At 37.5% G+C, this 27,284-nt stretch overlaps 1 protein-coding gene and 1 pseudogene across 3 annotated transcripts; both read right to left on the reverse strand.

Moving 5' to 3' along the window:
- Positions 1–694: 694 nt before the first annotated feature.
- On the reverse strand, positions 695–16,168 carry MED30 (mediator complex subunit 30). Of its 2 annotated transcripts, none has more exons than XM_084864963.1 (4): positions 15,822–16,168; positions 8,072–8,230; positions 6,028–6,132; positions 695–1,093 (listed from the first exon to the last, which is right to left on the reverse strand). In XM_084864963.1, the coding sequence occupies exons 1-4, from the start codon at positions 15,996–15,998 to the stop codon at positions 998–1,000; spliced, it is 537 nt and encodes a 178-aa protein (XP_084721089.1). In that variant the 5' UTR covers positions 15,999–16,168; the 3' UTR covers positions 695–997. The 2 variants fall into 2 exon arrangements, with proteins under 2 accessions (XP_084721089.1, XP_084721088.1); XM_084864962.1 differs by having other exon boundaries at positions 6,028–6,129; positions 15,822–16,134.
- A 1,328-nt stretch (positions 16,169–17,496) lies between these two features.
- LOC311611828 (large ribosomal subunit protein uL14-like) lies at positions 17,497–17,901 on the reverse strand (annotated as a pseudogene). The gene has a single exon. The product of its transcript is annotated as a large ribosomal subunit protein uL14-like (transcript).
- Between the last annotated feature and the right edge of the window lie 9,383 nt (positions 17,902–27,284).

A 27,284-nucleotide genomic window follows, 5' to 3' on the forward strand; every position in this document is an offset into this window, starting at 1 on the left:
GGTATACAACTACTTGGGTCCCCTCCCCAGAGGGAGCCATTTCCTGTGTAACCTTCCAGAGAAACATAATCCATACACAAGAGAAGTCAAATAGCAGGATTTCCTGGAGTCGGAACCTCGAGGCTTCTGGATCAGGCTGGAAAAGTCCTTCCTGGGAAGAGTCTGATTGAGGGTATTTGTAATCTGAGCAACCAGCCTGTAGGCAGACCTATAAAGAATCTACTGTTGACCAACTACTAGTCTACAAAGGCACTTGTCATATAGAGCTATCGATCTCATTTGAAACTCTTAAAAATGTACTGTGTCCAAAATGCAATCGATATTAGGGTGCACCTGAAAGCTCAGATAGGGGACTGCTCCTTGGCCTAAAGCAGGCAACAAGCACACAGTCGTGACTGCAGTTTGCGCCATCCCCAAACGGTTTCCTTTTGGAGACAGATCATTCCAATTTAGACCAGACACTGGAAAAACATGGTAAAAGGAAGTTTCATCTATTTACAGCGATATATGAATTAACTTTTTCTCATTTTAACTTGTTTAGGACTCAAACGGAATTTAAAAAAATTGAGCTGAAATGGTAAATTACATATTTAACTTTAATTAATCTGTACCAGATTGATATTTTCATCTGCAAAATGTTTAAACTTTTAAATTTCTTCTAAAAGCATAATGAAATGAGCAAAACCACCACTGATCAAATTAAAAAATTTATTTACAAAACTTAATTACTTTGCTTTTAAAACACAATTATTCAATTCACAAAGATTAACCAAAACACAAACCCTGTCAAAGTTTATTATTATAATCTTTCACAAAATCAATAGCTTAAACAAAAGACTGCTAATGAATACTTTAATGTAAAACCACAATGTAAAAAAAACAGGAACTTTAATTCTAGTGACTGGAATATAAACAGAGAAATAATCTTCAAAGGGAAAAAATACTTCAGGGAAAAAAATGGTATAACGTGTGTAGAGCAGGAAATGAAAATATCAGTTTAGTTCCTCATTGCCAACATGGCATTTATATCCCAGATGAGATTTCGTAATTGATCCATAATTTGCTTCAGCTGTTGATTCTTCTGTTTGAGTTTCTGGAGAAACAAAAGAATTTATCACAAGTGAATATAGACCATGAAGTTAAAAGACTAAATGTCATAAGTCTGGACTCCAGACAATTAATCCAAGTATACCCTTCAAGCAGATCTCAGTCATTTTCTGCCCACAAATATTCACTGAAAAACATACTGAGTTCTAACTCAGCCAGCCTCCACCTTCCTTTACTGGCCTACTTCCACCTTCAAAGAAAACAAAGTATTTAATTGTTCTAAAACCTAAGTATATAGGTTTGCCAAGAGGCAGTGTAACAGAATGGTCAAGAGCCAGACTCTCTGAGCTTCTACCTGGCTCCTGCACTAAACGTATGACAGGGACAAATTACTGACCCTCTCTGTACCTCAGTTTCCATATCAGAAAGATGGGAATAATAGCTGAATCCACTTTGGAAGAGCTGATATGAGGATTAAATGATCTGATTCACATCAAGTATTTGAACTGTCAATGCAGGAAGTAAAGTATAACACAAGTACAATGCCTGATACGATGGGTCTTTAAAAAATGTGGCAGAAGTCACTGTTTGTCCAAACATGAAGCAATCTACTTCTAGTTCTGAAGACTGAGGACCAAATGGCAGTCCCTGATGTAATCCCTACATCGGAGATTTGCTGGCTGCCCTGATGCCCACGGCATGTGTCTCTGTACTTCTGTGTCTGGGTTTCTACCAGACTATAGTTTATAAGCTTCTTTTTAAGGATCCTTTCCTCAAATCCTATGAGGCAAATGTCTGCTTGGGTAAAACAAGATACAAATAGAGAACTTCTGGTGAGTGTTTACTAGTTATTATAATAAGAAGCATTACTGTTCAGTAATCTTTTGGGAACATTACATTTGGAAGTAATATATTTAAATAATTTTAAAGAAACTATATTAAAATACCTCCACATAAAGTAGTACATGTTCATTACAAAGAGGCCTAAAAACATTAATTTTTATATCATTAAAGAGCAAACCAAGATTATGTAAACTGCTCATATTAATTCTATCTACAGTCAAAGAAACAGGGAGAAGGTAAAAAGAGGGACCAAGTAATTCTTATTGGAAACAGAAAAGCAATTTACAGAGACTTTAATGTTTAAGATTAATTCAATTTAATTCATATTTGAAAAGAGAAATTAACACAACACAGTCAGATACAACTTATAATCATTTAGTACACAGGGCATGGTGTACAGTAGACAACACCATAAAACTTAAACCACCAGTTTTTAGAAAAAGACTGTCAGTATTCTAGGCAGTCTTCTTGTTCAGTTTTCAGATGGCCCACTTTCTAAGTTCTGTTGTCATAAGTATCATCTAACCAAATGGACCCAGATAACTGGGTGAGAGCACAAATGACTGGATGACCAACACCATGGCTAGGAAGTCTTTTTCACCCCAGAGACCAAGAAACTGACACATGTACCAGCAATGAAGGGCAGTGTGAAGCGAGTTATACCAGGGGTCGGCAAACTCATTAGTCAACAGAGCCAAATATCAATAGTACAACGATTGAAATTTCTTTTGAGAGCCAAAGTTTTTAAACTTAAACTTCTTCTAACACCACTTCTTCAAAATAGACTCGCCCAGGCCGTGTATATTTTGTGGAAGAGCCACACTCAAGGGGCCAAAGAGCTGCATGTGGCTTGAGAGCTGCGGTTTGCTGACCACTGCCCTATACAATAAAAGCCTAATATGCAAATTGTCTCCTTGATCTGGAGTTTGACCAGAGGGTGGGGTGGCCGGCCAACCAGGGGAAGGGACGCCCAGCCAGCTGAGGAGGCAGGCAGCCGGGGAAGGGAGGTCCCAGATGGCAGCCGGCAGCCACTAGGGACCCTGGGCCTCTAGGTTAGAAATATAAATTCTGATATACTTGTTTTTTTAAAAAAATTAGTCTCATTAATTCTTAAAAAATAATGTAAGAAAACTAAAAATTGTAGTATATTTTCATGGTAATATTCAACTCTAGGCAATAGTAAAAAATTACACGGCCAACAGTGTGGTGATTGCAGGGGGAGGTGAAAGAGGGTTTTGGGGGTAAATGAAAAAAAATATTAAAAAAAAATTTTTAAGTATGATAGATAGGGTGGGTAAAAATAGGTTTATACTTGTTAATATGAAAAATAATAATTTAAAAATAACAAGAATAAACTGTGTTTCACATACAACTATAAACTACTTTTGCTCCACATGCATTATAAGGCACTGGATAGTTTTTCTCAAAGATGCCACAAAGTTATAAATTATAAAAATTAGCATACATGTAAATTACCTAAAGCCAAAATACATCATGAAAACTATCAACAGCAAAGCTGACAGTTCTGCTTATTAGTGGTTAAACTGTAAATCAATTTTCATGACATGATGCAGAATTTAATATATACAATCTTGCCACTGGTTGATTTTAACAGAGATTGTCAGTTGCTATTACCAAAATCCATCAGCTTTGCCTAATTTGCTACATTAACAGGTGAATGTAAGAGCAGAGTAGATACTTAAAAAAATAGGCTTATGCTAAGTCATGCCATGTAACTCAATATTCATGCAAAGGTCAAAAATGTTTTCATTTCTAAATGCATGGACTGAGTTATATGTCAGCTCTAAAAAACTACCCGCATTATCTTTTAATTTCATTTTACCATCAATAGAATAGTTTTAAGCAAAATAGAACCCATTCTGATAGTCAAAATATATAGTCTCAACCACTTGTTTGGGTATTAGGGTATGGAATCCAGAATATGAAAAGAAAATTAAAAGTATTTAAATGAGCCAAAAATCTGATCACTGAAACTAAGCCATCCTGTCTTCTGATGATTTACTTCAAATACTGATGATAACTTTTGTGCTCCAAAGCTTCATGGCATTATGGTAGTCACACAGGTAGTCAGAAACTATCATAGGTAGTCAGAAACTATCATAGGTAGTCAGAAACTATATAGATTAAATAGTAAACACACCCCTTCAGTGTTGTTCTATACAATTTCAAGTTCACAATGATACTGTAGTATTTTGAAAATGACTGAATGAGGGTCAACTGAGGGATTAATTAAGCTACTTACTTTATGTGGCTTATTTATTTCCCTTGCCTTTGGGGTCAAGTTCACAAAAATCTTTGAGACTAAGATCCATAAATTTGGGGCCTAGGTTTCTTCTGTTTATTTTATTGTTTCAGGTCTTATATTCAAGTTTTTTTAAGATCCATTTTGAGTTAATTTTTGTATACAGTGTACTAGTTTCATTCTTTTGCGTGTGGCTGCCCAATATTTTTTCCGACACCATTTACTGAAGAGACATTCCTTTCTTCATTATATATTCTTGGCTCCTTTGTCAAAAATTAGTTGTCCAAATAAATGTGGGCTTATTACTGGGCTCTCAGTTCTGTTCCATTGGTGTGTGAGTGTGTGTGTGTGTGTGTGTGTGTGTGTGTGTTTCTGCTAAAACCATACAGTTTTGCTTTGCTTTGTAGTATAGTTTGAAGTCACAGAGTGCAATACCTCTGGCTTTGTTCTTTTTTCTTAGCATTGCTAAGGCAATCTGGGTTCTTTTGTGGTTCCATACAAACTTGAGGACTTTTTGGTTCCATTTCTGTGAGAAATGCCATTGGGATATTTATAGAGTTTGCATTAAATATGTAGATTGCTTTAGGTAATACGGACACTTTAACAATTCTTCCAATCCATGAAATCAGAATATTTTTCCATTTCTTTGTGTCTTCTTCAATTTCTTCCAACCCATGTTTTATAGTTTTCAGTGTATATAGTCCTTACCCTGCTTAAGTTTATTCCTAAGTATTTTATTCTTTTTGTTGCTATTATAAATGTATACAGAAATGCAAGATTTTTGTATATTGATTTTATGTCCTACAACTTAACTATATTTACTGTTTTTAATAGTTCTTGCAGTAAGATATTTTTTATTATACACTCAAAGTATTGCCATATTTAGATTATATGAAAGGTCTTTTTTTTAAAAAAAAAAATATATATTTTTATTGATTTTTTACAGAGAGGAAGGGAGAGAGATAGAGAGCTAGAAACGTCGATGAGAGAAACACCGACCAGCTGCCTCTTGCACACCCCCTACGGGGGATGTGCCCGCAACCAACGTACATGCCCCTGTCTGGAATCGAACCTGGGACCTTTCAGTCCGCAGACCGCCGCTCTACCACTGAGCCAAACCGGTTTCGGCTGAAAGGTCTTTTAAAAAAGAATCAAGAAAGTTATTTCTAAGCCATCAAATCAGATAAAAAGAGAAATGAAAGAAATGAAAAGAGAAATGATACATATTTAGAAAAATTGTATCTTTCTGACTTTACATGTGTATTTTTAATATAAAATCTATGGTAGAGAACGAACTATATGTCATATGTGGACTCTGAAATGATAGTTAACATTACAAAGGCATTTTACTTATATATATGTCAATGCATTAAAAAAAAATCCCTTTTTGCAGAGAAGAAAAATAAATAGGACACATCTAATGTGAATTAATACATAGATTATCAATAGAAACATAAAACTTTTTGATAAATGCCTCATCTCTGGACTATCAAACACAATTTATACTTCATAATCTAAATTAAGTTCCCAATCCCCTCCTTAATGCCTACCAATTCTGTATTTGAGTTTTTTTTTATGCTCATTCATTACTGCCAAATCTGCTAGAAACAATCTTAATTTTTACTTCCCCTTTAAAAAAAGTTTTATTTTATAAAATCTACTCATCTTTTTCCTTTCTCCTTAGTTTTGATACACATTTTTCTTTCAATTTTCCAGTATTTTTTGTTTTGCAGGTCTTACTTTTAACTCTGAAGTTCACTTTGACATATGGTGTAATATAAAAACTAACAATTATGTTTTCCAGTCACATTAAACTCTCCTGTAATTGTTATCAATAATTCTGAAATATAAAATATACAGAACTAATCACTCACTTTATTTACTTCAGCAATTTCTCGCCTCTCTTCACTAGCAAAACGAGGTGGGCCAGCCCGATCATCATTCTTTGAGCCATCTTCTTCCACATATGGGATTAGCTGCTGGAAGTTATAAACAAGTTAAAAGTAAAAAATGCGATATAAAATTTTCAATTACACTGGTAGAGCAATGAGTCAGGTTAAGGTCAATTTTTATACTTTTAATAATATAAAAAGAAATTTTAACTTAGATGATGGTCTAAAATAACAGCGTGATAAGATTATAATTTCAATGCACTTTGTACATTAGTTTTTGGGTTTCTTTTGAGAAATAGATGTTATAACACTAATTGTTAACATATAGTTAAATAATACCCTACTCATTCAACCAACAAGTATTTAATTGCCAGCCACTGGGTGACATGCTGCAAAAATTATGACACATAAGTCGTGATTGCCACACCTAAGAAATTCATGGACCACTGAGATAGAATAGGCTTTCTTTCATTCATACTAGAAAAAACTTCATAGATGTGCATGATATAAATCTCATTTACTTGCTATTTAGAACCTAAGTACCTATGCCAAATTCCTAGATATCATAACTTCTTTTGATTAGGAAAAAGTTGTGTTTTTTTTTAATTTTGTAGGAGGAAAAAAATGTATAAAGCAATGAAACTTCTAGCAGAATTATAAATATATATGGTTTGTGATGAAGTTTATTTGATGAAACTCCTCATAGATGTGATAGACTTCAGGAGTCATGTAGTCTCAACCATGTTATATTATTACCAATCCAGGTAATTAGGTGGTACAACCAGGAGTCATCTGGCTGAACTTCTTCAAATTCCTTCATAGAGGCAGTAAGACTTACCCACACCACTTTCTTCCCTTCCTCTCTCCTAATGCACACTCATCCTTCCTCCTGAATATGGTTAGTCTTCATGCCTGTGCTTTGCCTTCTGTTTTTATTACTTATCCGCTTCCCAACCTTTCCCTACGGTTTCTTCCTTTGTCATCTAAACATGTTCTCATCTCTCCCAGGTGGAAGGAAAATGCCCCAAACCCCTTGACTCAATCATTCTTTCCATCCACTGCATTCCTCTCTTGATTTTTATCTCAACTTCTTGAAAGATGGATAGCTACTTGTTAGCTCCAGTTCCTTATTTCCTGTTCAGTCTTCAACCTACTGTGATCTGACTTTTTATTGCTACCATTTCACTGCAGTGCTGCTCAAATATATTGACAGTTCTCTAGCAAAATCTACTGAAGTTTTCAGTCCTTATTTTCCTTGACTTCTCTGTAGCCTCTGACAATTTGCCAATCATATTTCTGATCTTTCACCAACACCTTTGACCACTTCTTTTCAGACTACTTTGCGTTTACACTTTCTCTGTTCATCCCTTCCTGCTGATCACTCAAAAAAGAAGCATTGATCACACGAAACTATTCTTTATATGTAATGAGAGAACATCCAACTCTTCCCAGCTACCTTTGGGTGGCAGAGATGTGACTTGTCAACAGGGAAGGCTATGTTTAACAATATCATATACCTAATTAACTAAACTATATTTAGGATCCAAAGTTAAATTTACAGAATACATTTTAAAACAAGTGATTCACTAAGCTAATTTAAATTATTAATGATGAAAACATAACTTTTATCCAAAAAGAACTCAATTTAAACTATTTAAAAAGTATTTGACAATACTAAACTCCTACTAAAAAAAAAAAAAAACAAACAAAAAACCACCATGCACTGATTTAATTAATAGGAGACACTGACAATAAATTTTGCCACAGATAACAGTCACATTCTAACAACCTAAATTCACTAATAAGCCTATATATTCGTATACAAAAAATTATTAACATGAAAACATGGTATTAATTCTATACATATATTTATATCATATTTTCATCTTCTCCAGTCAAAAGTAAATTGATATAATTCAAACTCTGGAGGTATTGCAGAACTAGAAGAAAGTGAAAAGGGCGACAGTGACAAACACCTGAGACCAGTTTATGTCTTACATTCACCCCCTTTACCACTGGAACTTGCCTCTATTGGAATGGGATCCATCCCTCCGCAGTTTTCATTGCATTTGTCATAGACCAGTCTCAGCTTCCGGAAGAGAATAGAAAGCTGGCGAAGGTGATCCTGGAGCTTTGCTAGCCGATCTTGGTATGTTCCAGTATGGTACGTGACACCATTTGGGAGCTTATCAGGCAAAACAAAACAACAAAAATAAAAAGTAATGAAAATCAAGACTTTCTATAAGTAAAGCTAGCAAGCACACAATTTTAAGTACTGCATAAAAGCAAATAGTTCCTCAGTTAACCAAGTGCATGTTTAAGAAGTTAAGAGTAATTGTGCTCATTTCTCACCTCCTTGGCATACTATTAGGTATAACTTTAAGAATGTACAGTTTTAATATTATTACCTACTACCGTGTTTCCCCAAAAATAAGACATCCTCCAAAAATAAGGCCTACTTGCAGGTTTCCTTCTAAGTGAAATATAAGGCATCCCCCAAAAATAAGCCCCCCCCCCGACCCAGGCTAAACATGAGAGATTTGGTCCACTGATTCTGAAAGAAATGGAGTCACAAGAAATTCACCAGGAAATTTAGGAATTGGATTGTTATGATGATGTTCCAGAAGATGATGACATGATTGTCATTGAATAAATGAGTAAATTCTTGATACTGTAGGATTCAGTTTGTCTGGTTTGTGTTGACAACTACCGTACTATCGTACCATATACAGGTAATAAATTTCCTTTATTTTCATTTAACAATAAATGTGTACTGTATTCTTCTTCATGGAAAAATAAGACATCCCCTGAAAATAAGACCTAACGCATCTTTGGGAGCAAAAATTAATATAAGACACTGTCTTATTTTCGGGGAAACAGGGTATTACATAAAGGCACCAAGTGACTGAACTCAACTAGGAAGTGAAAAGTAATATAAAATTAAAGAAAAAAAAAAGAAAGGAAGACAGGATTTTTTAACAAAAGAAAAGTAATAATATGCTGCTCCTGTTGCAAAATAACCTCAAGGTACCTTTACTCTGATAATTAAGAAACTCAAGGCACACAATGAAATATAAAGCTGTTACCAAAGTTTTCTTTAAAAATAATATATAGCAGGAGATATAGATGCAAACTGATTTGAATTTGAACATTATTAATAAATTATTATAAGTAACTGCTCTGATCATCAACTGTCCTGATGCTTATGCATTTTTAATTTGGTAATTTTATCAAAGAAAGCCAAATGTATGCATGTAATGAAATGATAAAATCACAGAAAAATGGAAATCATTATTTATTTAGAACTTATAACTAAATATATGCCTTTTGTGCCTTCCTGAAACTCTTGAACAAAATCTCCCTTTCTCTGTACATCTTTACATTTTATTCCCATAATCTTATCTGTGAAGTCATCCTAACATAAGCAATAACAACATTTGCATCCTGTTATCTAGTATACAAGGTGCTTTCATTATAAGCACTTGCCCTTATATTTATATTGGGGATTAAAGTGATAAAACCTAACTACTTACTGTCTAATAGCTAGATCAGTCCAGTTTTTCTAAACCTCAGTTCTTTCTTCTTTATTTTAAATAGATGAAAAGTGAAAAACAAAAAAGTGCATGATACAGTGGAGAAAAAAGAAAATAAGATACACTATTGTTACAAGGTAAAACCATAAACATGAAAAAAAAAACTGAAAAGGCTTACATAGTTGATGAAAGATATAATGAGATATGCCGGGACCGGTTTGGTTCAATGAATAGAGCTTAGGCTTGGGGACTGAAGGGCCCCGGGTTCAATTCCAGTCAAGGGCATGTACCTTGGTTGCGGGCATATCACCAGTAGGGGGTGTGCAAGAGGCAGCTGATCGATGACTTTCTCTCATTGATGTTTCTAACTCTCTATCTCTCTCCCTTCCTCTCTGTACAAAAATCAATAAAAAATATATTTTAAAAAAAAAAAGATATAATGAGATAGTCTTGAATTATTTGTTTTCTTCTTTTTCACTTTCAAATTTTCTATAATGTTTATAAGATAAAGAGATGGATCTTCTGAAATTATTTGAATGAGATATTGTTAGGATTTTCAGAAATTCTTAAGCATTAAAACTTTCTGAGGACAGTGTCTCAAAGAAATGTGGTAAAAAATACCAAAGGCTGAATTAGTAAAAATAGTTTAAAGGAGAAAGGCATTAAAAGTTCAACACCCAATACAATGTATAGGACTTCTCTTAAGCTTTCCAATTTATGAACTTTGACAAACACTAACAATCAAAGAAATGTTTCCAGTTGGGAGTACTAAGTACCTTTCCCACAGCATTTACGAAGTTTAGTACTTTGCCCATATTTTCCAGTTAGTGAAGACTGGAACTTATTCATATTTGTATCACTGTATTTAGTACAGTACTGACAAACAGAAGGTTTTAAGGTATAGTCTAATTGATTTTACTTTAATGAGCTATTTTCTCAACAAATCTGTTCTTAAAATTCACTTAGAAGTGTGTGTCATGTAAAAAGAACTCCAAATAGATTTTTCCACAAAGGAAAACAAAATCATTTTGAATGCAAACAATCACCCTCCTTAAATTCACCTACTTAGTAAAAGAAAGGAATAATTAATTCAGTCAAAAACATTATTGCACATTCTATCAATACATGTGTCAGGCACTGTCCAAGAAGCTGGGTTAAAATAGTGAACATGAGAGACATGTTCTGATACTGCAGAGTCTAAGTTATTATAGTGCCTAAGAGCCTTGTTATACACTGTAGTGTACATATTTAGCTGAAAAGCTCATCAATAATCATCTCCCTCATGAATGCTAATGAAGGCCCATAAATATATGATCATACCCCAGATACCAAAAAGGCCTTCAATTAAATTCAATATTCATTCTTAAAATAAATATAAAACTTGTACTAAACATTCCCCAGTGTGGTAAAATTCATTTATTCTAGTTAAAAAGGCAGCACAGCACCATGATTAATGTGGAAACATTAAAAGCATTCTCAATGAAGTCAGAAACAGAACAGGATGTCTACGAAGACCACTAATATTGCTAGTGAGTACTATTCTGGAGGAACTGGCCAATGCAATTAGAGAGGGAAAAAAGGAAAAATGTTAAAACATTATAAAGGATAGTAGCACTTCCTCATATCATCACTACAAATGATATGAGGAAGTGCTACTATCAATAAAAGAATTCAGGATGGACGTGGGTACAAAGTTAAAGTATAGAAAAACAATAGTTTGCTTTTCATATATAAAAACAAAAGAAAAGAAGAAAAAAGACCCTATTTACAATAGCAACAATAAAGACAAAACATCTAGAAATAAATTTTTTAAATTCCAAGATAAAAAATGAAAACTTAGAATACTTCATAGGGATACAAAGGATATTCCATGTTTTTGGTTATTAAGACTCAACATAATAGTGATGTCTCCAGGTTAAATGAGCCTATTAAAAATGTGAACAGGTTGTTCTCAGAACTAAACAAGCAGACTGTAAAGTACATGTGGAAAACAGCAAGAATAGCCAGGGCAATTCTGAAAAATAAGTGTAAACACAGTATAGAGCCTCAATAAATAGAAGTTTGGCATTACGTAAGAGACAGACAGCTAAGTGAATAGAACATCCAGAAACAGACTTTATTTGTATAAAGTAGCATCTGAAATCAATGAGGAGGGAAATAAATTATTCAACCAACCTTTAAAAAAAAAAAAAAAGTAAGGCCAGGGCCATGCCTCACACTTTATTCTAGGCTAAATTACATCTGGATCAAAGTTTTAGATATAAAAATTGAAGCAAATACTATATGAAGAGAGATGATCAAATTCATCTCAAAGAGGAAAAACATAGATTTTTACCCATCCAATGATCAAAGATCCAAAAATATAACTCACTGTTAGAGCCCAGTTACTGCTCTTGGATATGACAGCATAAACTGGTACAACCCCCATGGAGGTCAATTGTTCAAAATACATCTAATTATAGAAGCATATAGCCATTTCTAAGAATTTATCCTACAGGTACACTTGTGCATTTATGCAGAAGGTTATTCACTGCAGCCTAACAGAGATTAAAAGCACCCTAAATGCCCTTCACTAGAGAACTGGTTAAATAAATTACAGTATTTCCATGTAGTGAATTACTGTTCTCTTTAAAAAGAAAAGGAGTTATTTTCTGTATGAATATGAATAAACCCCAAAATATACCAAATGAATAAAGCAGGGTGCAAAATATGTGTAATATACTGTTATCTGTGCAAAAGGGATGAAAATAAAAGAATATACATATCCATTTGCTTAAACAAGCATAGACTATCTGGAAGGATATGCAAGAATAGTAATAAAAATCATTAATAGTCATTGCCTGCAGAGAAAGGGGTAGATAGCTAGCAGAGAGGGTTGGAAGGCAGAATGTTCACTGTAATGTCCTCTTTTATTTCTGCATTTTGAATGTATTATATATTCAAAGAAGTTATTTTAAAGATGTAAACGATAATAAACAGAACCAAAGCAATACTTTCTTACGGAGGGATTCTCAACTGGGATCACGGGGTCCTTGGGGAAACATCTCTTAAACTGCCTGAAACTTTATTCAAAATGTATATATGTCTATTTTTCTTAGAAGAGAGTCCATAATTTTCATCCCATTCTAAAAAAAGCTAAAGGACACGTAATAAAGAACCATTTCTCTAAAACACTTAGAAATATCTTAGCTGTCTATATTTATGCCACTGTGTCCTTCTTGATTAGCAGTATAAGAGATCATTTTTAAAATGTGAATACCCTAAAAATGTATCAATAAAAAAGTTATATGCAGTCCTATCATACCTACTCTGTCTAGCTTCCTGGAAATGCAGGGGCCCCGTATTGTTTCTTTCACAGCGATTTGTAATATGCTCCAAAGGGGCTTAGCTGAATTCAACCACAGAACTCACACAGGGCCACAAAGTAATAACTATCAGGCTCTTACAAATTGATTTTGAATATATGTCCACATGTAATCTAGTTATGCATAATTTTTTGAAAGTGTTTAGTTTTGTTTTTTTCTGTGTTGGTCACAGATGTGTATTATATCTCTTTTAATGCTAATAATGGTTTGACAGCAAGTTAGAACTATAAAGAGGTTAACAGGAAAAGCTACTAGTCATATGTGATGTTGGATAAATTCTTCTCTCTTTAAGCCTGTTTCCTTAACTGTGAAATAAGAGATAAAAGTACTCCTTAGAAGCCTGTTTCCTTAACTGTGAAATAAGAGATAAAAGTACTCCTTAGAATTGCTCTTACAACAGTGTACCTGACAAAGTACTTGAAAGATATTAGCTATTAGTTCTCCAGTCCTAATTCAATACTATGCATACAGCATGCTAAAAATAAGTGCATTGTCTATTCATGGTTGGGAATCCATGAACATGGAGGGCTGACTTAAATGTAATATGGTGTATACACTGATATAAAATGGATTTTATCTAAAGAATATTTAGCCCAGAATTTGGTCTATTATGCACTTTTCTATGTATATAAAAATAAGGTATAAAATGTGAACATCAAAAATGAAGTGATATATATATATTTTTAAAGTTATATGGAGATTTTCGAATGTGTGGGTAGTTGGCACCTATTAACTCTGCATTATTCAAGGGTCAATTGTATTTGCTAAATTCTGAGAGATCATTAAATACATACTTAAATCATTTTAGATATTAATATATTAATTTTAAAGTAATTGCCAAAGATTTCTTATCTTAGGTTGCTTTTGTATTGTTTCACACTGGCTTATTGACATGGTCTTCAAAGATTTCTAAACAACTCTATTACTTTTAAAATGAGGGGGGGGGGAAATCTCAAGAACTTAAAAAAAAAGGCAACAAGCCACTCTTTAGTGCACCTGTAGGAATAAGAATTTTAAGAGTTTGACGACCTGATTTCAAATTTACCTTGTCACTGACAAACTCTGGGCAAGTTACTTTACCTCTCTGAATCACAGAATCCTCATCCATAAAACCAGAATGATATCCACATCACATAACAGTAAGATGAGCAAGCATTAAAAATGCATTAGCTGCCTTAACCGGTTTGGCTCAGTGGATAGAGTGTCGACCTTCGGACTGAAGAGTCCCAGGTTCGATTCCGGCCAAGGGCATGTACCCTGGTTGCGGGAACATCCCCAGTAGGGAGTGTGCAAGAGGCAGCTAGCTAATCAATGTTTCTCTCATTGATGTTTCTAACTCTCTATTCCTCTCCCTTCCTCTCTGTAAAAAATCAATAATTTATATATATATATATATATATATATATATATATATATATATTTAAAAATGCATTAGCAAGTATGGTGATTACAGAGAGAAAGGGGGGAATGGGGCTGGTAGAAGAGGTGCAAGGTAAATAAATGGTGATGGGAGGCGACTGGTCTTGGGGTGGTGAACACATTATACAATGTACAGATGATGGATTATAGAATTGTATACCTGAAATCCGTATCATTTTATTAATCAGTCACCCCAATAAATTCAACTTAAAAAATAGGTTAGAAAATGGGGTTGGAATCCTTGGCTGTCCAAATGCAAAAAAAAAAAAAAAAAAAAAGTGCACTTGTATCAACACCTATCATTATATTAAAAAATTAACTAAATGTGGATCATAGACCTAAATGTGACACCTAAAACTATAAAAACTCGCAGAAGAAAACAGGAGAAAATCTGTCACCTTCAATTAGACAAAAAAATTTCTTAGATACAACATTTAAGCAAAATCTGTAAACAAATTAATAAGCTGGATTCCATCTAAACTTAAAATGTTTGTTCTTCAAAAGGCCATGTGAATAGAATGAAAAGACAGGTCACAGGGTGCTAGGAAGTATTTGCAAAGCAAATGACACACAATTACAAGTGCTGATGAGGATGAGGCATAACTAGAACCCTCAAACACTGCTGATGGATGGGAATTCAAGTTGTGCAGAACTCTGAAGTAGTTTCAAATGTTAAACATTTATTTTATGACCCAGCAATTCCACTGCCACGCATGTGCCTCCTCAAGAGAAATGAAGCACATGTTCACAGAACATCTGGAGATTAACATCCATATAAGTATTTTTTATGATGACTCCAAGGTGTTAACAACCAACAGATTAACATACACACAAATTGTGATATAGTCATACAATGGAACGCTATTCAGCCATGAAAAGGAATGAACTACTGCTATATGATGTGTGAAAGGCGCCAGACAAAAACGACTCCTACTAACGCCACTTCTTCCAACTCGACTAGCCCAGGCCGTAGTATTCTGTGGAAGAGCCACACTCAGGGGACCAAAGAGCCCGTATGTGGCTCGCGAGCCGCACTTCGCAGACCGCGGCCTTAGACCCTCAGACAATATTTTGCTGGAAGATGATGAGATGAGGGCTAAAGTAATCAAAACAGGGTCGCGGGATAAGGTCCAACTTGAACCTTGAGAGGTCCAAGTCTGCCTAGCAACCAGAGAACCTGTTCTAACCCAGAACCTGAAGCTTCGATCTATCCTCCAGAAATCCGTTCTGGAAGACATCGCCTTCGCTTGGCAGACTCTTGGGGACAGACAGTCTCATGTTCTGTCTTCTGAGTGTACATGGGGCGACCCAATACTTGGAGTTTGCCCAGGGCAGCCCCGCAGCCGCTCAGGGGTCCCCCGGAAGGTCCAGACCAGCGCCCCTGGATCTCGCAGAAGCATCGGTCTCCTCCTCCCCGCGCCGCCCCGCTTCCCCCCTTCTCCCCTTCCCCCCTCCCCACCTGCATGTTCCGCAGCAGCTGGAAGATCTCCATGGTGCGGTACACGATGTCCTGCACCGTCTCCTGCCCGATCCGGCACAGGGAGGCCGTGTTCACCTCCCGCGTGGCCTGCGGGGCCTGGGGCCCGGCGAAGGGCCCGGGCGCCATCCCCGACGCAGCCAGCGGAGGAGTGGCCATGGCGCGGCTGGGCCTCAGGCCCGCGGGGCCGCAGGAGAAGCGTCCGGGATGGGGATCGGGGTGGGGGGGTCCCCGTGGGCGTCGGCGGATCGGCGGCCTCCGCGTGGGTAGCAGCTCCTGAGACTCCGGCGGCTGGATTTCAAAACAGCGGCCGTGACTTCCGTCAACGGTGACGTAACGCGTCATCAAACGTCATGGGCACCGCCCACTCGGCGCAAAGCCGGCCACGATTGGACCGGATGCCTGGGCGATCCCGGACGGACGGGTTGAGTAGCCAATCGCAAGCTGCAGTCCAGCCAGAGTAGGCGGTGCTAGCGGTGGGAGGGTAGTAGGCTTTCCCAGAGCTCGTTTCCCAGGTGTTCAACCCTTAGGATTCCTGTTAGAACTCCTTTGTGTTCGTTTCCTTGCTGAGCATTTTCTCTTATGGAGCCTGTGAGGTTTGCAGTGTTATTGTCCTTTTACAAGTGGGGGGGAAGGTCCAGAAGGACTAGTTTGACTAGTTCAGTTGCAGACGGCTTGCAACTGGTAACCTGCGATTTGAATTTAGAAAACGAAATTCCAAATCTTTCATGCTTCCCTGGGACCTGATACAGAGGCCCGAATTACTATTGGTCCCAACTCAAATGTCTGTTTATTTGCGAAGCTTTGCATCTCACCCTAAGTGTGAAATTAACCCTCTCCTTCCTCAATTTGACTTATCACTATGATGTGCTTTAGATTGTTCAGTTTGTTACTTTCTGACTTCCTCTCATCTTTTATATATATTTTATTGTTCTTTTTATACAGAGTTAGAAACATCGATCAGCTGCCTCTTCCACACCCCCTACTGGTGATGTGCCAGCAACCAAGGTACATGCCCTTGACCAGAATCGAACCCTGGACCTTACAGTCCATAAGCCAACGCTCTATCCACTGAGCCAAACCAGTTTCAGCTCCTCATCTTTTTATACACACACAGCATGCAAATTCCATAAAACAGATACTGTGCCTATGCTATTCCCTTTCTGTATTCTTCAAACTTAGTCATCGGCACATAGAAGGTGGTTGGTTACTAAATACATGCTGAGTGACATAAACGTAAGACAAGCTAAAGTCATTCGTCCACCTACCTCTTACTGCCCATTTTCAAAAAGAACAAAAAATTTCAAGAATGTGGAAAAGGGTGATAAACACAAAATCATTGCATTTTAAAAAGTTTTTGAACCCTCCATTAATAAGCCTTTATAGGAAATTGTTACTAAAAACGACATAGGAACCATTATAGAAATTTTGAAGAGTGCTTTTACAGCTCCTTAGTGAGCAGTTACCATGTGGCAAATACTTCCTGGGCATCTACTATGTGCTCCCTGCTAGAAATGGAGGTAAAACAATAAACAAGTCAGGCAACAGTTCTGCTCTCATGAGTCAGGCAGAACTAATTATTGTGGGGAGTATCTTTTTTTTTTTTTTCATGTCACCAATTTTTAATGGGTTATTCCTTTACAAATACACCAGAGAATCATGCAATGCTCCCAGCATTGGATGCAATCCTGAGCCACAAAATTACACAGTCCTGTGATTGCAGAACCTTTCATTTCCCCTTTATTATTTACTATGACCCCCACATTATCCTCAAAATAAACACGCCATCTTTTCTCCGGTATGACTTCCGTTGTCTAATTACCACAGCTGGATGTACCTTCTTTCTGACTCTGGATTGCCTTTTTTTTTACTGTGGCCATCACCATGTCACCCACACTTGCAGCAGGAAGTCTGTTCAGTGTCCCTTGATCCTCTTCACAGAAATAATGTACAGATTTTTGGCTCCTATGTTGTCAGCACTGTTAATCATGGCTCGTACCGGAAGACCCAGAGAAATCTGGAATTTCGCCTCGGAGGACCCACCACATCCTCTCTTCCACATGTTGGACCCTGGGCTCATTTATTAAGAATATCAGTAAGGCCCAGCTGCTGTTTCTCAGTGGTTGATTGTGGATCCATGACCCATAAGTTCACTGTTTGATTCCTGTTCACATGCCAGGATTTCAGGTTTGATTTTCAGTAGAGGGCCTTCATGAGGCAGTCAATCAATGATTCTCTATCTTCATTGATGTTTCTATTTCTCTCTTACTTTCCCTTCCTCTCTAAAATCAATAAAAACAAATTTTAAAAAATGTCTTTAAGAAGCTTTAATAAGCCAAATGCAATTTAGCTGTGATAAGGCAGTAGTTTCCGGAGGAACAATACACTCTTGCAGAAGATATTAGCACCATGAGTTTATAGGATAATAATCATTTTTTATTTATTTATTTATTTATTTATTTTAAAATATATTTTATTGATTTTTTTTTTTGCCCCCCTCCCTCCCCAGAGTTTTATGTCCATTGGTTGTACTTATATGCAAGTATACAAGTCTTTCGGTTGATCTATTATCTCCCCCAGATCTCCCTCCCCTCCCCACTGTAAATTGACAGTCTGCTTGTTGCTTTACTGTCTCTATATCTTTTGGTTCATCAGTTTATAATGTTATTATCCATAAATGAGTGAGGTCATGTGGTGTTTCTCTTTCATTGATTGGCTTATTTCACTCAGCATGAGAAAACTTGGAGGTGATGTATATTTTTACTTTCTTGATTGTGGTGATGGTAAAATGGGTGTATATAAATGTCCAAACTCACAAATTGTATGTATTCTTAAATGCAGTTTTGTTAGATACTAATTACACTGCAATAAACTTGGGGGTGGGGGGAGGAAGAAAAGAAAGAAAACAAAGCAAACAAAGAAGGCCCTGCAGTTTCTCCTTCCAGCTAGCTGGGATGCAGATAGCATGGCTGCGGCTCAAATAAGTTCTTAATTTGGGGGTTTCCTGTCACCTGCAGCTGAAGTAAATACTAACTGCCGAAGTGGCAAACTGGGAATTTGCCCTCAGCTACACGTGGTTCTTTCTGATACCAGAGTAGGTTCTCCTAACACAAGGACTTACCACCTCTGCTTTCAGGGACCCAAAAGGCAAACTGGAATTCCTCTCCAGCTTGTCTCCACCCCTGTCTCCCCCAGCACCACCCCAGGCTCTTCTATAACTGTAGATTGGAGCTGCTCTGTTTATGTGCTCATGGAAAATACTGGCCTCTGCGTTTTCTAGCACCTGGGGGATGTGACCAGTTCTGGGTTGGATTTGTGGAGTCAGGACTGTGTGGTGGTTGAATCAAAGGCTACACGCAGGGGTCCTCAAACTTTTTAAAGTGGGGGCCAGATCACGGTCCCTCAGAGAGCTGGAGGGCCGGACTATATGAACTACTAATTCCTACTGTAACACCTCAGCTGTGCTCACTGCCCAAAAAACCTGGCGGGCTGGATCAGACTCCTCTGCGGGCTGCATGTGGCCCGCGGGCCGTAGTTTGAAGACCCCTGGTACAGCATAGTTGTTACTCTGAACCAAGAAATCAGTATTTGAGGAAACACTGAGTGGAGAGCAATGGGCTTTCTGAGTGGGAAAGGAGGACACGAAGGTTACAGAAAGGTATAATGGGAGGAAGGCTCTCCTCAAGCAAGCACAGTGTGCCCAGGCTTGATTGGTCTCTAAATAGTTTGGGAGTCCCAAACTGCTTTGTAACATAGGCATTTCACTATAAGATTCTCATACTTTTCATTATATTGTTCATGTCATGGAAAAGGTAAAAAGCAGACTAGGCACATTAGGAAATATCACTGCATAGGATCTAGCAAAGGGGGAAGGTATGCATAAGACCTCACTTCTATGACCTTGGCCTTCCGGTAGTTGTGTTGAGATGCCCCAATTTATGCATAATTTATTCAAGACTAATAGCCTATATTTTTCAATTCAGCCACTCATGTCAGGCATAGTCCCTCTAGACACAGAATTATTGAATTTAAACAAACACTTATTGGGCACCTATAATTGGTCAAACTAACAAGCATTTAGGTTGATTTAGACTATTGCCCACCTAATTAGTATTCCAATTTAACAAACTGTGCTAATTGGTCCCTCAAGAGTCATTAGTAAAGGTTTCATTTGCTTCACAAATGCTCATACTTAGAATTCCATACTTAAGAAACGCACGAATTAATCACAACTTCACACTCAAGGACGGTTCTTCCCCTACGTTGAGAGAATTTTTTTCCCCAGTCAACTATCTTTTGACTGTTTAAGCATCTAGTGTTTCCTTTTCATGTGTCACCATTATTGGCAAACAAAAGTCCAGTATTCCCCAGGATCAGGAGATATTTGTAAATACCATTAATGAGGGCATGAGACTTTAATTAGACAAACATGGTTTGGGATGAAAAGAGTCAAGCTGTGTATGAACGTTTTATTGTTCGTAGTTGATTGTTTTATATCATACATCCCAGTTGATGGATTTTCTTTTGTCATGTTAGAAGTAAATATTTCACTCCTCCTTTTGAAGATGTATAGTTATCAAACAAACTAGTACAAACTTATTACAAGGCCTTTGCAATTACTGATACTTCTAGGTAAGCCATGAAGCAGAATAAAGCAAATAATTTACCTGACAGAATTTCTAGCACACTATTCTGCTCCGCTACAACTTCTCTTGTGTGTTTTATCTTCAAACTTTTTAATAGAGTACTGCATGGAAATACCATCTGTATTATTGTTCATAGCCTAAAGAGTCATCTTCAGATTTTGTACTGCATTAGGACAATCAAATACCTGTTCAGAAATACCAACATTGCCTACACCCCATCTACCTTAAACAACAGGAAATCAACTTTTAGAGATCAGGTGACCCTTGTTCTTTTCCTGCTGCTTCACGAATGTATACAATCAAGGCACGTGAAAGGACATACAGGAGACAAAAGTTAGGCGGTTGGGGATGCAGTTGGGAAAGAGACCAAAAGTGTCCAAGTTTCCCTAAGCATCAAAGAATAACATGTTGGGTCTTAAGTGGGTTGTTAATAAATGGACACTATCTATTTTTCTGCTTGTTTATAATACCTACAATTATTGAACCTCTATGTGTTAGACATTGTAGTCAGTGTTTTATATATGTTATCTTTAATCTATATGTCCACAAGGGCTAAAGATTTTTTCAACTCTCTTTCCCTATGTTGGGGAATGGGTCTCAATAAGGCTAAACACATGTGAAATGTCACAAAGTTTATAAGGAGGGGAGCTGGGACACTAATCCTTTTCTTTCTGTCTCAAAGCCCCGTCTCTCCCTGCTTCATCACCCTACCATTCAGGCTCCAATTCTGCACGATGTTTCTCTTTCCTTCCATATTATTTTGACATGGGTATCATCTACTTTTTTTTTTTCCAACTTAGGGTCCCTCTTAAAGGGTTACATTTATGCAATATATTTCCAGATCTGCACAGAAATTGAGATCTGAAGCAGTATTTTATTTGCATTAAAAAGGGAAGCCCACTCTCATTTTCCCAAGGTAGTTCTTTTTATCACAAAGTACACTCCAGGTATTTGCTCACAAAAGCCTTCAAAAATGCTCATTGAAATGAATTGAGTCCCTGGGAAAATGTTTAGTGAGATCAAGTGAATCATTGAAACAACCATGGCAGTTCAAAATCATATAGAATTTAAGAGATCTATTAGCACCTTCAATTGTGCTTTAGCACATAAAAATAAATGGTAACAACTTGAAACTCATTAATAGCTTGTTCTCTGTCATGTATGATCAATGGTTTGCTCTTACTTAACAAGATTTTTTTTCTTGCTGTTTCACAAAAGAAGAGACTAAGACTAATAGATAAACATACCAAAAATCAAGGAAGGTTTATATATCCTTAAGAAGACCATCTTTCCAGTGAAAAACATGGGGGTTTTATCCATGAGTTATTTTCTATCCAGTAAGTTCTGTTTGTGTTTGTGAACCTGGTTATTCTGGAAAGGCTAGGACCTTTTTTCTTTCTATTAACTCATACGATGTTCATTTATTTAACACCTAATATGTGCCAGATACTGTTCTGGGCCATGGGGATAAATTATTGAAAAGGCAAACACTGCTGCCTGTACAAGTATGAGCTTATTATGGGTAAGACAAACAATAGACATATCCTATATAATAAAAGGGTAATATGTAAATTGACCCTAATGGAAGAACAACCGGGAACAACTGGATGCTATAAGGTGCACTGACCACCAGGGGGTAGATGCTTAATGCAGGAGCTACCCCCTGATGGTCAGTGTGCTTCCACCCCACTTAGCAAAAAGCCAGCTCATGGCTGGCCAGTGCAGTGGCAGTGGCGGTAGCCTCTCCTGCTTTCACGGCAGTGCTAAGGATGCCCGACTAATGGCTTAGACCCACTCCTTGAGGGCTCCTGGGCTGCCAGAGGGTTGTCTGACTGCCAGCTTAGGCCTGATCCCCTAGGGAACGGGCCTAAGCTGGCAGGTAGACATCTCCTGAGGGCCCCCAGGCTGCCAGAGGGCACAGCTGACTGAGGGCTGCTCAACCCCCCGCCGAATGCATGAATTTTGTGCAACAGGCCTCTAGTGGATTAATAAAATAATAAACCAAATGGTAATACAGTGCTAGTGGTAGCATGCCTATGGAGTAAAAGAAATCAGAGAGAGGAGATTGTGTTGTTTAAATATGGAAGTCAGAGAAGACATCTCATGATAGATCATCTTTGAGCCAGGATCTAAGGGAGATGAGGGGTCAGGCTCTGGGGCATCTCAGTAAAGAGCATTCCATGTGTTTGAAAATTCTGAACAGCTTGTTATCTCGGTTACATAGCCAATGGTTGTGGGCCCTGAGTAGGAAGGAGCTGCCTGACACATTCAAGGCTCAGCAAGCAGGCCAGTGTGGCTGTCACATAGCCAGCAAAGGGGCAAGAGGGGAAAGGTGAATGAGGTAGTGATCTCATTATGTAAAGTCTTTAGTCTAAATATGACATGGGTGGAGTGTTGTTTGAGCAGAGGAGAGAAATGGTCCTTTATTTTAGTAAGATTTCTCTGAATAGAATGGACTGTAGGAGACAAAGATCAGAGGAAGAAAACCAGTGGAGACAAATGAAATAATTGAGGCAGGGGCCTGAAGAATTGGAGCAGCACAGGGCCAGGGAAGAGGTAAGAAGTGCCACTCTAGGGATATATTTTGAAGGGAAAGCCCCAAGGATTTGCTGAGTGGAGTGAGAGAAAAAGATCAGTCAGGGATGAATCAGAATTGTGGCCTGTGCACCAGGAAAAGTGGGGTTGTCACTAATTGTGATAGAGAAGACCATGAGAGGAGTACATTATGAAAGAATAAGTATATATTTTTATATGTGATCTGTGTAGTGCCCATCAGACAACCCAGGGGTAGATAGTTGGATACAAGAATCTAGAGTTGAGGGGAGGAGTTGGGTTAGAGCATCAATCTTCAACCTTTTCCATCTTATGACACACATAAACTTCTGAAATTCTGCAGCACACCAAAAAAATATATTTTTTTACTGATCTGACAAAAACATAGGTATAATTTTGATTTATTCACCCAGGACAGCTATTGTTGTATTGGCTGTTGTCATTCTTTTATTTGACAATCTAAGGGAAAAGAGGTCAGTGCCTCTGACTAAACAGTCAGGTATTGCACGTTTTAAAAATTCTTGCAGCACACTGGTTGAAAATCGCTGAGCTAGAGATAGAATTGTGAGTATCAGAAGAAAGAGGATATTTAACACCATGAGTATGGTTAAGATGGCCTGATCCCTGAAACACTATAAAATTAAGAGATCCTGTTAAGAAGTGCAAATTGGCAGTCACAAAATAATCACTGGGATAAAGTTCAGCACAGAAAATATTCGATAATATTGTAATAACCATGTATGATGCCATCAGGAGGAATGCTTTGTAAAATAGATGATTGTCTAACCACAATGCATTATGCCTGAAACCAATATAAGATAATGTTGAAAGTGAAATATAATTGAAACATAAAGTCAGTTGTGATTTTAAAAATTTTTTTAAAGAAAAGGAGGAAAGAAATAGAAAAAAAGAAAGAAATAAAGGTCCTAGCCGGGTGGCTCAGGTGGCTGAAGTGTTTGTGGGTTCGATTTCTTATTAGGGCACATGCCTACCGTGTTTCCCCGAAAATAAGATATCCTTCGAAAAAAAGACCTAGCGCATGGAAAGATAAGACATCCCCTGAAAATAAGACCTAGCGCAACTTTGGGAGAAAAAATTAATATAAGACACTGTCTTATTTTCGAGAAAACAGGGTAGATTGCTGGTTTGATCCCCAGATAGGGCACAAATGGAAGGCAACAAGTTGATGTTCTCTCCATATCAATGCTTCTCTCTTTCTCTCTCAAATACGTAAGCATATCCTTGGTGAGCATTAAAAAAGAACAAAAAAGAGAGATCCAGGAGATGAGGAACAATGAGAACGTATACTGAGAAGGTAGGGCCAGTGAGGTAGGAATCAAACAAGGAGAGGGGAATGTGCTAGAACCGAATTAAGAAAGCATGTCAAGAAAATTAGCAATCAACAGTCCAAATGCTGCTAAGCGATTAAAAGGTGAGGGGAAAAAATGTGGAGGTCACTGGAGATCATGATCACATTAAAATGTTTTATTAGCACGGAGAAGCCAAAAGACTGGTTGCAAAATACTTTAGAGATAATTGGAAGAGAGGAATTGCAGACCCTGAATATATTGAGAATGCCTTTCAGGAATTTTCCTCTCAAAGAGGGACAGAGAAATAGAGGGTAGCTGGAGGCAGATGTAGGGCCAAGAGAATTTTCCTTTCACTTAGTAAGATGGAAAAATCACAACATGTTTGCATGTTCCTGGAAAGGATCCAATGAAGAAGGAGGAATGGCACTGCAGGAGCAAATGGGGGAGATACCCTGACAGAAGGTAAGGGGGGTGGAGCTTGGTGCCCAGGTGGAGGTGTTGACATTAGATAAGAGGTTAGGCACTTCATCTGGAGCAAGAAGAGAGAAGACTAAATATCTTGGCAGAGATATGGGTGCACATGGAATTTTCATTCAGATTACCAAATGTTTTAATTGGTAGAAAGAAGATTAAATATTTGAAACTATGTTGGCACCTATAATAACAAAAGTGTAATATGCTAATTAGACCAGACATCTCTCCTCTGGACAAAGCTGCAGCAGGTGGGAGCTGCAGCAGAGGCTGCAAGGCCCCTGGTCTCAGCAATGGGGGATGTGGGTCGGAGCCAAGGCTCTTGCACAAATTTTGTGCATTGGGCCTCTATTCCTATATAATAAAAGCCTAATATACTAAGTGTCTGGATGTCTGGTCTGATGTTCAGACAATCAAAGCACAATATGCTAATGATATGCTAAGGATGCTCAACTGCTTGCTATGATGTGCACTGACCACCAAGGGGCAGACACTTCGACTGGTAAGTTAGCTTACTGCTGGGGTTGGGGCCACTCAGGACTGAAGGAGATGGGCTGGACATGCCCTCGAGTCCTCCCAATGTCCCTCCCTGGTTGGCCAACCTCTCATATCCCTCCCCAGCCCCAATCGTGTACCAGTGTGGTCCCTTGGCCTGGCCTATTCCCTCTGCAATCCAGGACCCCACAGGGGATGTCAGAGAGCAGGTTTCAGCCTGATCCTGCAGGCCAGGCCAATGGACCCAACTGGGTGCATGAATTTGCCCACCAGGCCTCTAATATACTATAAAGGCATAACAAATATTGATTTTACTGCAGAAAATCAAAGCTGGAAAATGTCAGCTTGTTCAGTGTCTTTTTTTTTTTTTTCCAGATGAGGAAACCAAGGCCAACAAGTTAACAGATAGTTGTTGGCAGAATCTACTCCATCTCATAATCCCATGTTTAGCTTACTGCATTGTGCCACTTGGTTATTTAAAAAGTTACCATCTCTATTAAGATACATAATATTTTACATGGCATATCTCTTTGTGAAAAACATTTGTATCAATAAATAATATATATCAGGTAAGCATATGGTAATAGGAAATAATAAATCGCAGTCTTTCATTCAACCATCACAACAACCAAGAGTTATGCATTATTGTTAGCAATTTTGCAGATAAGAAAATTGGCATCTCAAAATAGTTAACTTCTTTTAAGTTCCACAGTCATAGGGTGACAGAGCCAGATCTGAAATTCAAGCTTTTCCCCCCCTCAAATGTGATATATTCTCAATAGTCAGGGTGTCCCTCCAAAAAATGTATACACATTGTAACAGCTGATAGCTCAATTTTGAAAATGAAATATACTTTAATAAACACTGCCTTCTTAATTATTAATTAATGGTACTAGTATGTATACATTTTGAGGGACATCCTATATTTTGTTACTTCTATTACAGAAATCTCAAATCATGCTCCTGAGTTAGCCAAAAGGTTATATTTATTTTCAGTATCTTGTTTTAATGTAGAGAAACATATATAAGTCAAATGCAATTAATATAAGTGCTTTAACACTGCAGACAATAAGTTTCAGTTGCCTGAAAATATCACTCATCTATCGATAGAACTCCTTATTTCCCAATGATAAATGAGATGTCCAAACATAATAGAGAAGTGATGTTTAAAAGGCAACTAATGAAAATAAAACTTTCAGGGATGAATACAACTTAAAAACCCTGCCAAGCTAGAGTCACTGATCCTTTCAGGTATGAAAAAGTTTTTTTATATTTTTAAGACCTTGAGATCATTGGTGAGAAGGAAAGTTAATATTTGAGAAACGTGATTTAAGAGACGATCCTGACTTATGTAATTTTCAATTTAGAATCAAGATTTTTGCATTAATTTCCTGCCTGATACCCGTGAATCAACTAGTATGAGCACAAGCTATCTTGAAGCTTGCTTGCTCAGGCCTGCGAAAGTAGAAAGATGATGGGACAGCATTGCCCTACCTCCTCCAAGTTAACCCTGGGACACATCTTATTATCTCTGGGCCAATTTATCTCAGTTTGGATGCTAGACTATTCGTCTGGATTGCCAAACGAAATTAAGTATAGTTTTTGTTGTCTTCTTGTTCAATCAGTTATCTCTCTAATTGAAATGGAGGATTTATTCTCTCCTTGGTAGGAATGTACCTCTTATCTACTTTCTTGTCTTGAGGTTCTTACAGACTTTTACTGTGGTGAAATAATTTTCTCAGGAAGGAATGACATTGTATGGGGTATTAACCAGGTAGTAGTCATTGTGAAAAACACTTTCAAAGTGTTTGAGATAAAGAGAAATTAAAAAACTTGCCCAGAGCCTTACAGCTAGTGAACATTTCATACGACTCTCTATGGATTGATTCTTTCATGGTTGAAGGGAAAGGCTTGGATTTGTCTGTCTGTCTGTTTGTTTGCGAGAGGCCTTAGGGAGAAAGGGAGAAGTA

Source organism: Pipistrellus hanaki (genome assembly GCF_964339955.1).
Source record: "Pipistrellus hanaki genome assembly, chromosome: 17".
NCBI classification, from domain to species: Eukaryota; Metazoa; Chordata; class Mammalia; order Chiroptera; family Vespertilionidae; genus Pipistrellus; species Pipistrellus hanaki.